The 12,065-nt window shown below is 39.6% G+C and overlaps 1 protein-coding gene across 1 annotated transcript in view; it reads left to right on the top strand.

Annotated features, from left to right (window-relative positions):
- The window catches only part of LRIG2 (leucine rich repeats and immunoglobulin like domains 2), a 46,165-nt gene that overhangs the window by 26,940 nt on the left and 7,160 nt on the right, over nucleotides 1–12,065 (top strand). The window contains exons 10-17 of the mRNA XM_080647565.1: nucleotides 368–439; nucleotides 577–645; nucleotides 5,468–5,631; nucleotides 6,090–6,410; nucleotides 7,374–7,655; nucleotides 8,815–9,264; nucleotides 9,870–10,019; nucleotides 11,618–11,908. Coding sequence (XP_080503691.1) covers nucleotides 368–439; nucleotides 577–645; nucleotides 5,468–5,631; nucleotides 6,090–6,410; nucleotides 7,374–7,655; nucleotides 8,815–9,264; nucleotides 9,870–10,019; nucleotides 11,618–11,908 — 1,799 coding nt within the window. The remainder of the gene's footprint in view (nucleotides 1–367; nucleotides 440–576; nucleotides 646–5,467; nucleotides 5,632–6,089; nucleotides 6,411–7,373; nucleotides 7,656–8,814; nucleotides 9,265–9,869; nucleotides 10,020–11,617; nucleotides 11,909–12,065) is intronic.

Raw genomic sequence — 12,065 nt, 5'->3', positions numbered from 1 at the left:
CTCAAGTAAGATTTTAGATCTTCTCCCATGAGAATTTCTTCAAGGCTTCACACTTGTCTGAATTTCTTTGACCGGGTGATCTTTCCCTAAGAAGGGAGAAACTGAGACTATCATCCAGCTTCTTACATGAAAACTGCCTGTGTGTCAGTGGTCAGGAGGGTCGTTCACAGGTACCTCATTGAGCTCTCACATCTTAATAGAAAGAGGCATTCATTCTCTGCTTTGCATTGGTTAGTCATAAATGTTTGCAAATTTCATAAAAATGCATGTTTAGCATATTTTCACCTTTTATAGGTAAATGTTTGATTTAATGAATTTAATTTTGTTTAGTGGAGCACTTTATTAGAAAGGTCTGTTTGTATTTCAGAATCTTACAAGGAAATCAGATTAAGTCGATTACAAAGAAAGCATTCATTGGTCTTGAGTCCCTTGAGCATCTGTAAGTATTTTGCATATGTTTTTCTACTGTATACATAATTTTTGCTATTAGTAGAGGTTTTCATGACTATTTAAAGTCTTTATAGAACTTAATTGTAGAAATGGTGACTAATAATGTTTTGTTTCTCTTCATTTCAGAGATTTGAACAACAATGCTATAATGTCTATCCAAGAAAATGCTTTTTCTCAGACTCGCTTGAAAGAACTGTATGTAACTGAAGTATTTTTTAATCAATTAGATCATTATCCATGCTTGTACTTAAAGTGAGATGAATGTGACCCAGATGTTTTCAAAAGCACACAATTCAGGCAGGAAAAAAAAGTGTCAATATGCAGTTATTTTAGTGGCTGGATATAATTTAAAAATAACCCAACATTGAAAAGCACAGTGTGGCACCAGGACCTCTGTTTGCTTATAGTTGGCACTGATTCTTGTGCTTTATGTATACCCGACTGTTCCTTTCCTCCCTTCCCCCCTTTCTTTTTGGATTATTGGAAACATGTGTATCCAATCCTTACCCCTTGGGGTGGTTACACTTAGGGATTATGTCATTTTTTTTGAGATGATCTAGCACTTTCAATATAATGGTCAAAAAGGATGTCTCTAATCTGTTTAAGCTACTGAAATGTTCAAAACTGCATATAGTTGTTATAGAAAAATACATATCTTATACCTTTTTTACATTCATGATTTTTTAAAAAAAATTGCTTTTAATGGTTTCAAGATTTCATTGGGATGGGGTGGGGTAGGGTGGTAACTAGTTCAACTGTTCGGCTAGTGGTTAGAATCAAGGGCCAATAACATTTATCTTGCCCTACCTGAAAGCTATTTAAAGGAATGTCTGTGGACTAGAGCTGGTTCATGATGAGATATGGATAGAAATGTAAGTGTTTTAAAACATTAAAAGAGTTTGACATTACTGTGACACTTAGTTCAGCTTTATAAAAGTGTTGATTTTATAACAGATGGGAAATTTTAAGAACCGGTTCTTCACCAGGTAGTTTGAGATGCACTGGAAGTATGCTAGTTCAAACTGTCTGGGTTTAGATTCTTGCTCCATTACTCACAGCTGTGTGACATCAGACAAACTGATTAGCCTAAGACTGTTTTCCTACTTGAAATGACCATAGCACCTTCCTCAGGGCTAGTGAGGATAAATGAGATTAATTTAGTCATTCAAGGAGTTTATTGTCATCTTCTATGTAAAGCATTGTTCAAGACAAAGTCTCTGTTTCATAGTATATTACAATAAATTCTAGTAAGGAAGACAGGTAATGAACCAGAGGATATCCTATATAATAAAAGCCTAACATGCAAATTGACAGAGCTGGGAACAACTAGTTGCTGTGATGCGCACTGACCACCAGGGGGCAGATGCTCAATGCAGGAGCTGCCCCCTGGTGGTCAGTGCGCTCCTACAGGGGGAGTGCTGCTCACCCATAAGCCGGGCTCATGGCTGGTGAGTGCGGCAGTGGCAGGAGCCTCTCCCGCTTCTGCTATAGGCAGGTGGTAAGGAGCGAGGGGTCCTGGACTGCGAGAGCCCCGGACTGCAAGAGGGATTTCCGACTGCCAGCTTAGGCCCTATCCTCTAGTGCAGTGGTCGGCAAACTCATTCGTCAACAGAGCCAAATATCAACAGTACAACGATTGAAATTTCTTTTGAGAGCCACATTTTTTAAACTTAAACTTCTTCTAACGCCACTTCTTCAAAATAGACTCGCCCAGGCCATGGTATTTTGTGGCAGAGCCACACTCAAGGGGCCAAAGAGCCGCATGTGGCTTGCAAGCTGCAGTTTGCCGACCACGGCTCTAGTGTATTATATTATCAAGTAGTAAATATTCTGATGAAAAGCAAAGCTGGGTCAAAGGTATGTAGAGTGGCAGGGATTGCTATGTTATATGAAGTATAGAGAAAAGGCTTTCTGAAGATAATAGCATTTGAGCCAGGGATGAAATGGCAAACCATTGAATACTGGCTGAAGGGCAGCCAGGCACAGTGAAGAGCAATTGAAAAGACCCTAAGGTAGGAGCTTGCTTCTTGTGCTTGACACTGGTGTGGCTGGAAGACAAGAGCAGGGGAGGAGTGGAAGGAGATGAGGTCAGGGAGTTAATAAACAAGAGCCAGGGCATGTAGGATATAGCACCTTATCGGTCATGAGGAGTTAGGACCCCTCTCCTCTTGCCCCCCAAAACATTAGTAAACTTGGGAGAGTTTTGAGAAGATGCTCAGTACAGAGCCTGGCACGGAATAAATAATATTAACAAAAATAAAATGTTATGGTAATTATCATTAGTTATTTTTTGCCAGAATTTTAAGTGGCTTTTTTTTTTTTAACTCTTGTATATGAGCTCAGTTAAAAATGTAATTTAGATAGTAGATGAAAGCACATACAGTTTATTCTTCAGAGAGTCATGTCAGTAATATGGGAATTGATTTGAACAAATTGCTAATGCAGAAACTATAATACAGTTTTTTTACTGAGAAGTTTTGGTTACTTTATTTAATTTTTTAAAATTGATTTTAGAGAGAGGAAGGGGTGGGGGGTGGGGAGAGAAAGAGATAAATCGATCTGTTGCCTCCTGTACATGCCCAGGCCAGGGATGGAACCTGCAGCCTGGGTATGTGCCCTGACCAGGAATTGAACCTGCCACCTTTTGGTGTATGGTTACTTTAAATCGAAGTCATATTTATAATACTTTTTACATTAACACTTATTTAAAACTCTACATTTTTTGATATTGTTCACAATATTTTGTGTAAATTTGAGGGGAGATGGGAGAGTTGCATATAAATTGAAAATATTTTGCATTGAAATTATATAATCATGGTAGAAAAATTAGAAAGTACTGTTAAACCAAAAGGGAGAGAAAGATCCCAAATCCCTACTACTTAAAGACAAGGACTGTTAATATTTTGGTATCTACCTATGTATCTATCTATCTACATACTGAGAGAATGCAGGGTACTCTCTTAGGCACTTGTGGGCAGGGTCGGTTAGCATGCAAAGGGTAGAAAGATGCAGAGTAATAGAAGTGAAGGGAACTAAAGTGAATTCAGTGGTTTCTGTGGCCAGGCACTGTGCTAAATACTTTATTTAAAATTGTTTTTGAGGTAGGCACTTTCAGTCCCGTTTTCCAGAGAGAGAAACAGATTTTGGAGACATTCAGTATCTTGCCTAATGTAAGTAGCGGAATTAGTCCAGGTCTCACGGGTCCAGTTTACAACTAAGAAACCGTAAATCAGACATCGTTCCTCTGTTCTTAACCATCCAGTGGCTTCCCATCACACATAAGGAGAAAACAACTCAGATTCTTAGTTTATAAAGCACTTGCATGGCCTGGCTCTCCCTGCCCAGCTCTCTGACCTCATTCTGTCACCACCCCTCCGTTTCCTCTGTCGGCAACACTCTTACCGCAAGTCTTTTCGCTATTTGCTGTCACTCTTCTTGGGTCTTCGTCCAGATGTCATCGCTTCAAAGAACCTTTCCCTGACCACTCTACCTAAACGTAGCTGCTACCTCAGGGCCATTGCCTAGCTTTGTTTTTCTTGATAGCACTTACTTCCTGACATTATACTTGCGTTTGTTTGTTTTTTGCTTGGTTTAAATACAGAAGCTCTGTGAAGGATATATTCCCACAGCCTACAATATCTGACATGTAGTAAACTTCAGTATTTCTCTGTGATTGGATGAATGAATGTAAGATAGGAATTCTTAAATGCAGAATATAAGCCTAACCAATGGACATGAGCACCAGGGAGGTGAGGGCATGAGTGGAGGTGGGGTGGGGGGTTAATGGAGGGATGAGGGCACATATGTAATACCTTAATCAATAAAGAAATTAAAAAAAAAAGAATTCTTAAATGCATAAGGTAACTTTTGGCCTGCTTAATTAAAATTATCCTTGATAAAACATGGCTTTTGATATTTCCTTAAAGACAAACTTCTTCAGAATCAGATCTTTGGTACTTTATACCAAACTTTTAAAGTAAACGAGGGACCATTAAAAGAAAACACTGATTTTTTTTTATACAGGGTGGGGCAAAAGTAGGTTAACAGTTATAGTACAAATAAATAATAATTAATAATATAAGAATAAGTTGTTTTACACACTCACAGCTTTAGCTACTTTTGCCCCACTCTGTGTTTTATAGGCCTATTATAGACCACAAATGATTTTTCAGAGGTTCTTAGTTTAAGTTATAGCACACATTGCCACACGCTGAAGTGTGTTCAGTCTCGATGAAGTAATTTAAAAAATTATATCCTCCACAACGAAGATGTGTTTATGCTCCAACATATATATTAAGCTTTTTTCCCTAAACTTTTCTGGGGAAATTTTAAACCTTAAAGATTTAAAGAAAGGTAAAGGAACATTCATATACCCTTTACCTAGATTCACCAGTTAACTTTTTGCTGAATTTGTTATCTGCTTCTCTCTCTCCCCTCCTCCTTCTCTCCCTCTCTCCCATTACATCTTTGTGTCTCTCTCTGCACACACATACACAGATAGATACATATATATACACACTGCAATTTTACTAAACCATTTGAAAGTAAGTTGGAAACATCATGACAGTTCACTTCTAAAAATCAGCATTTATTTCCTAAAAACAACAATATTTTCCTAATAACCACAGCACTGTTGTCACACCCAGTGAAATTAACATTGATAAAATATTATCTAATATGCAGTTCATACTCACATTTCCCCAGTGTCAGAAAATGTTCTTTGTAGATTTATTTTTCCAGTCAAGGATCACTCATTTTATTTTGTTGTGATGGTTCTGTAGTCTCCTTTAGTCTAAAACAGGCCCCTGTCCATCCCCGCCCCCCATTAGTATCTTTCATGACACTGACAGTATTTGAGGAATTCAGGCCTACAGTCTCAATTTGTTTTCTTATGGTTAGACTCAGGTTAAACATTATTTTGGCAAGAAAAATGCATAGGTATGTAGTCAGCTTTTAATGCTTGAAGAAACTTAGAATGAAAAGTAAAAAGCACTTCTTTTCCTCTTTGTTTCTGCAGGATTCTGAACACAAACAGTTTGCTCTGTGACTGCCATTTGAAGTGGCTACTTCAGTGGCTTGTTGATAATAACTTTCAACATTCTGTGAATGCAACTTGTGCACACCCCGAGTGGCTAGCAGGGCAAAGCATCCTGAATGTGGATCTGAAGGATTTTGTCTGTGGTTCGTGTTTTTGTTTTTTAAATTTTCTATATTACACACTTACATCTTAACAATAGAATTTTTTATGAAGAGGGTAATAGGATTAGAACTTGTCTTGAAATTTTAATACAGGTTTTTCTTTGATTCCCAGTAACTGCTAATGCTTAAGAAGTGCATTCTAGGCATAACTGTCAGTAAGGGATAGTGGGAAGCGTGCTAAACCCTGAAGTTTGAAAACCTGGGTTCTGGTCCAGGCTCTGCTACTGACTTACATGTCTCTGAGCAAGTCATTTGACCTTATCGGCCTCATTCTTCCATCTTTAAACGAGGAATTGGATTCTGGCTCTATAGTCTCTTTCAGTCTTAATATGCCATCTTGAAAATAGAACACACAGTTTTACATTACTTGTTTTAAAATTGAATTTGTAGAAGCAAAAATAAACAACTGACTTGTCTCCTGCCCTATTATTTTCCCTTAGATGATTTTCTCAAGCCACAGATAAGAAGACATCCTGAAACCACAGTTGCTCTCAGAGGTGTGAACGTGACTCTGACGTGCGCTGCAGTGAGCAGCAGTGATTCACCCATGTCTACTGTGTGGCGCAAAGACAGTGAAATCCTGTATGATGCTGACATTGAGAATTTTGTTCGTTATCAACAGCAAGCTGGAGAAGCTCTGGAATATACTAGTGTCTTACATCTTTTCAATGTGAATTTCACAGATGAAGGAAAATATCAGTGCATCATTACTAATCACTTTGGTTCTAATTATTCTTATAAAGCCAAACTGACTGTGAACGGTAAGGAATTGTGCACCCTAATAGTTTTTCTGTAGTTGGGAGGATTTTCCACATTCCATTTTGAACCATTTGACTCAAGAAAATTAGACGAAACCTGACATTTGAGGAGGATCTTACTGTTTCTGTCTTTAGGGTTGTGACCATGTATAGACTGGATTGTCAGTTTGTCCATTTCACCCCTAATTGGTCATTGGTTGAGGGGTAAATGTGAATTCCATGTCCCCAGGAGAGAAGCTGCTTTCACTGTCATTTATGCCTTTGAAAAATCCTTTTGAAATTCTCCATTTTCTTCCCAGACCATAATTCTGTTCTGAGAACTATGAAATTTATTCCTGGCATTGTTCACAGGGCCTTTCAGTAGTGGCGTATTTAGCACATTTCTAGGTCCAGTGATCATCATTGTCTTAATGTAGTCACACACAACCATTGTTGAAATTAACGCTCTCTTCACTGTGGCTATAAGAAACTTCTCCAAAACAGCTTGATCTATTTATCGCCCATTAGATTGAATAACTACAACATTTTAGACTGTGCACTCAGAAGATGTACTTATGTTTTGCTTGTGTGTTGTTTTATGAGATTTTCGAAGGCATAATTTTTTTTATCATACAGTTCCCTTGACAGCACGGTAGAGGTTAGTGTGAGAAGTACTGTTTAGTCTCTGAAGTAAGGAAGTCAGTATATACCAGGTTCTAGAATACGGAGTTCAGAAAGGTTTGTGGCCATCAGGGGACAGGGCGGTGTGTCATGTACTCGGGAAGGGTGAGTCATCACTGTACTGCAGATACTCCAAGTTGAGAGAAAAGATGGCCTCTGAAGTTGCATTTTACTGTCAGTCCAGAGAGCATGTCTTCCCTAAGAAATGCAGCATGATGACAGCTGTCATTTGGCCTACCAGGTTCTCCCCGTGTGTGTGTGTGTTTTCCCTCACTCACTTTTTCTCGGTGATCTTTCTTGGAACAGAGATGCCATCTTTTCTGAAAACCCCAATGGATCTAACTATTCGCACCGGTGCCATGGCCAGATTAGAATGTGCTGCAGAAGGGCACCCTGCACCTCAGATTTCCTGGCAGAAAGATGGTGGGACTGACTTCCCTGCAGCCCGAGAAAGACGAATGCATGTCATGCCCGAGGACGATGTCTTCTTCATCGCAAACGTGAAGATAGAAGACATGGGGATCTACAGCTGCATGGCACAGAATATAGCAGGAGGCCTCTCAGCAAATGCCTCACTCACAGTGTTAGGTATGTTTATTGCCGTGGGTCCCAGCTTTTGTAGGAGCCTTTTTATCAGGGACCTAATCTTGGTCTTACGACAAGAAAAGTCTGAGATTTCAGCTGTGATCCTTACATCTCATCACCTTGTTTTGCCAGTTTATGCAGGGTTATGGGAGCCTAGGGTATTAGTGGATCAGGTAGCTGAAATGTGGGGGAATGCTGAGGGTGGATTTAGAGAGGGTTATCACATGAAATGAAAATTCAAGTCCCTAAGTGTATCCTGTTATATCTCCCTCTGGACGGTGCCTGCTTCATACACAGGGTTTTTCTGCTCTTCAATAGTGAGTTTCAGTTGTTTTACAGGGAACTTGAGACAGTTTAACTGTTTTCCCTCCAGGTCATTTAACATTTTTTTAAATACAGACAGAATGACTGTCCTCTAGTCAGATTCCCCGTTTTCCGTCCAGTGTGCTCCTTTCAGTTTTATGCTCTGGTAAAATGTCTTTCCCCTAAGGATTTCTCCTGACAAGCCTGTTTTTTCTAATGACAGTGCTTTTCTTCATGGATTTAAACTCCCCGGGAAATTCTGTTTTTAGTTCTCTATTCCTCTAGATGTTAAGGTTTTTAAAAGTTCATTGGTTTGTGTTATTTACTTGTATAATAAAAAAATAAGTTTATTGTGTTTAAAAATGTTAGCTATACAGAAAATTAGAATAAAGGAGGGAAAATTACTCAAACAGTTAAAGATTTTGTCATATTCTGGACTTTTTTTTACTCATTTTTATGTGGTTATATATACCTGCTTTTTCCCACTTAATATTTTCACAGGGTTACCCTGTTATTGGTCTTCATAAAATATCACGTGGCTGTGTACTGTAATTTAATTAATCATTTTCCTGCTAGGTTTTTAGATTTTCCCCTTTATTTTAAAAAATTACAACTAATTTTATAATAAATATCTTTGTGTAGAAATTTTTGAATTCCTTAGCTTAGGCTAGCTTGTCCAAGGTGGAATTACTGAGATAAGATTTAGATTTTTTGAGACTTTTGCTTTCCTGAAATACTAACTTGTAATCCTCCCATGAGTATATGAAATTACCTATTTCATTTTCACCTCAGTAGTCTAATCTAATAGGACTTAAGGAATGAAATTGCTTAATATGATTTTTGTACATCTCTCTGTTAGAGACACCCTCATTTATTAGACCGCTGGAGGACAAGACAGTAACCCGGGGTGAAACTGCGGTATTACAGTGCATAGCTGGAGGGAGTCCTGCCCCTCGCCTCAATTGGACCAAGGATGACGGACCACTGCTTGTGACAGAACGGCACTTCTTTGCTGCAGCCAACCAGCTTCTCATCATTGTAGATGCTGGGCTAGAAGATGCTGGGAAATATACCTGCATTATGTCTAACACTCTTGGAACAGAACGTGGTCACATTTACCTAAATGTCATCTCATCCCCCAATTGTGACTCTTCCCAGAGTAGCATTGGGCATGAAGATGATGGCTGGACCACAGTTGGCATTGTCATCATCGTTGTGGTCTGCTGTGTTGTGGGCACCTCTTTGATCTGGGTCATTGTTATTTACCACATGAGAAGGAAAAATGAAGACTACAGTATTACGAACACAGGTGAGTGGCACCAGTTGACACCTTTGGCTTGTACTTGGATCAGGAATGTAGTATAGAATTTACTGTGAAATATAAAGACTGGGGAACTTTGTTACTTTATACTAGTATGTGGTAGAAGGAAGAGTTTTTCTGTTAAAATATCCAATTTCCTTGATATAACAGAACTTCTCTAATAAGTAGTTTTCAGAATTTGTGGACACTCCCTTAAAAGTTTACTCTTCTTCTTTTAATGCCTACAGCTCATTTCCACTGTAATTTCTCTGGGGAAGAGGAGCAGTCTTTCACACTCCTCACTCTGAAATTCTGTGAGAGAGGAGTTTCAGCCATAGACTGTGAAAGTACCTACAGATAAGATTTCTGACGTTAGGTTTTGTTTCTTTTGGTAATACTATTACAATGACGCTTTGAGAAGTCTAGTGAGATGCTTTTAGAGGAAATTCTAGTGAGAAATGATTTTAGGGGGAAGTTTAAGTTCCTAGGTATACATGAAACATTTTCCTGGCCAGTAGAATCCAAGTGGAACACATTTATAAAGTGGTCTTCTGAGCGTTGGCTTCAATTGCCTAACTTTATTTGTGAGTTACATACAGATTTCTCTTTTGCAGAGGAGCTTAACCTGCCTGCAGACATTCCCAGCTACTTGTCTTCCCAAGGAACTCTGTCTGAGCCACAGGAAGGCTACAGCAACTCTGAGGCAGGCAGTCATCAGCAGCTCATGCCTCCTGCCAATGGATATTTACACAAAGGCACTGATGGTAATGACCCTTTGTTGTATATGCTTACATTGCAGCCCTGCCCGCTTGAGTTTATTTTTTAGTGTCTAGTTTTGCCCTTTAACCTGAAGCAGTATTTTTAGAGATACTCCAAACATTTGGCCCCATGCAAAATAGGACAAAAATGGACTGAAGTCTTAAACAGAGAAGAAAGTCACCTGACAGGTAGGAGAAACACACCCTAAAGGGATTGGGAGTACTACACAGCACAGCCTCCCAAACCAGTGTTGTTATGGGAAGGAGAAGCTCTGGAAATGTTTTTAGGTGTCTTTTATCTGATTTCAGGCGTGAACGTCCTTTAGACCACGTCCAGGGGAGGTTTGTTTCTCCTGCTGACAGGTATATAGTCACTAAAGTTTAACCGGTGATGATGTTTTTCAGCATATATCAGAGAAATAGGAAATGTTCCCTAATTGAACCCATGTTCTCAACACATCTATTCTTCCCATTCCACCCTTCCCACCGGAAGGTGAATGAAGGGAACACTGCTTGTGACAGAACACTGCTTGTGACTAGGAATCAAACCTGTCAGGTTTGATTCCTAGTCCCTCTTTCCAGCTCTGTGGCCATGAACAAGTTAATTTTCTTGTAGCTAAAATAAACAATATTTTATAAAGCACTTTCCTCAAGGTGTAGCAGATTCCTTCAACAAATCTGTGTAGTACTTCAAGTCCTATACGAATGAAAGGTCTATTCCATTTCTAGAGATTTTTTATGCTGGGTGTTGACAGAACTTCTCTATGCAATTGACAAGTTGGATTTTTTTGGTTCTCCATGAAAAAGGGGGTATTTTTAGCTTTTAAAATACATAAAGCCTTCACTCTGAAATTTGTGGGGAAATAACACTGCTTTCTGGGTTAAATAAAACTACATTTAGATTTCTTCCAATTCTAACATTTTGTTGCTTGATCGTGAATTAAGTATCTCGCTCTTTATTCCTCACTCTTTTTCATCATTCAGTTTTCAAAGCACATCACAGCCCAGGGAGCTCACTGTTCAACTTTTACTTCTGCCAAACACGTATTTGTTGGGCAGGACTCCTGGCTTTCTCAGGGGTACTTTCCGCAGCTAGTGTTGCTTAACCTCTTGACTCATGAAAGTAACATGGGCTTTTGTGCAGTGAAGCGAACATAACTCCTTGTTCTCTGCTGCATTTTGCTTAAGCCAAACATGTCTTGTAGCACAGTGCCAGCCTTATTTTGGCTCCCTTCATTTGAGCATGACCTTATCCAGGCTGGACAAAGACGGCTTAGTCAAGGGCGCGAGCTGGAGCCAGAGTGCCGAGTTCCGATTTCAGCTCCTCACTCCGGCAGTATGCTTGGGCCAATTACTTCACTTCCCTGTGTTGTAGTTACTCCATCGGGAAGATGGGGGAAGTACTAGTACCGACCTTACAGGGATGTTTGAGGATTAAATAGGTAATTTACAGAGGACCTTCGAACTTCACCTGGTCTGTAACGTAAGTGTGGAATAATTGCCAGCTATGATGATAATGATGGCAACTGTTGGAGAAAACTGATGATGGTAAAGCTGGTTCCTTAACTGAAGGCTGTTCGGCTTCTATCCCATGTTGACCTTAGGTGGCTCTGGAACCCGGGTTATCTGCTCAGATTGTTACGACAATGCCAACATCTACTCTAGGACGCGAGAATACTGTCCGTACACCTATATTGCTGAGGAGGATGTTCTAGATCAGACACTGTCGAGCCTCATGGTCCAGATGCCCAAAGAGACCTATCTGGCACATCCTTCCCAAGATGCCACAACCCTGGAGAGCCTGGTATTACCAGCAGACAGAGAGACGTCTGCCTTTCCCACCAACCACGAGAGGATGAATGAGAAGAAACTCGCCTCCACACAGATGAGCAGTGGTAAAGGGCACAGCGTTTTTTGTTCATTTTTGTTTTCACTTTCACCTACTTGATTTTTTTCTGTCATGTAGTTAGCACTCTTGTTTGACAGGAAGCGGCAGTCCAGTTGGTGTAATGGAGTCATTAGCTACTATTACATGGTATGAATTAGAGCAAG

The sequence above is a fragment of the Plecotus auritus genome, assembly GCF_963455305.1.
Source record: "Plecotus auritus genome assembly, chromosome: 12".
NCBI classification, from domain to species: Eukaryota; Metazoa; Chordata; class Mammalia; order Chiroptera; family Vespertilionidae; genus Plecotus; species Plecotus auritus.
This window is presented reverse-complemented; position numbering and strand designations above follow the sequence as displayed.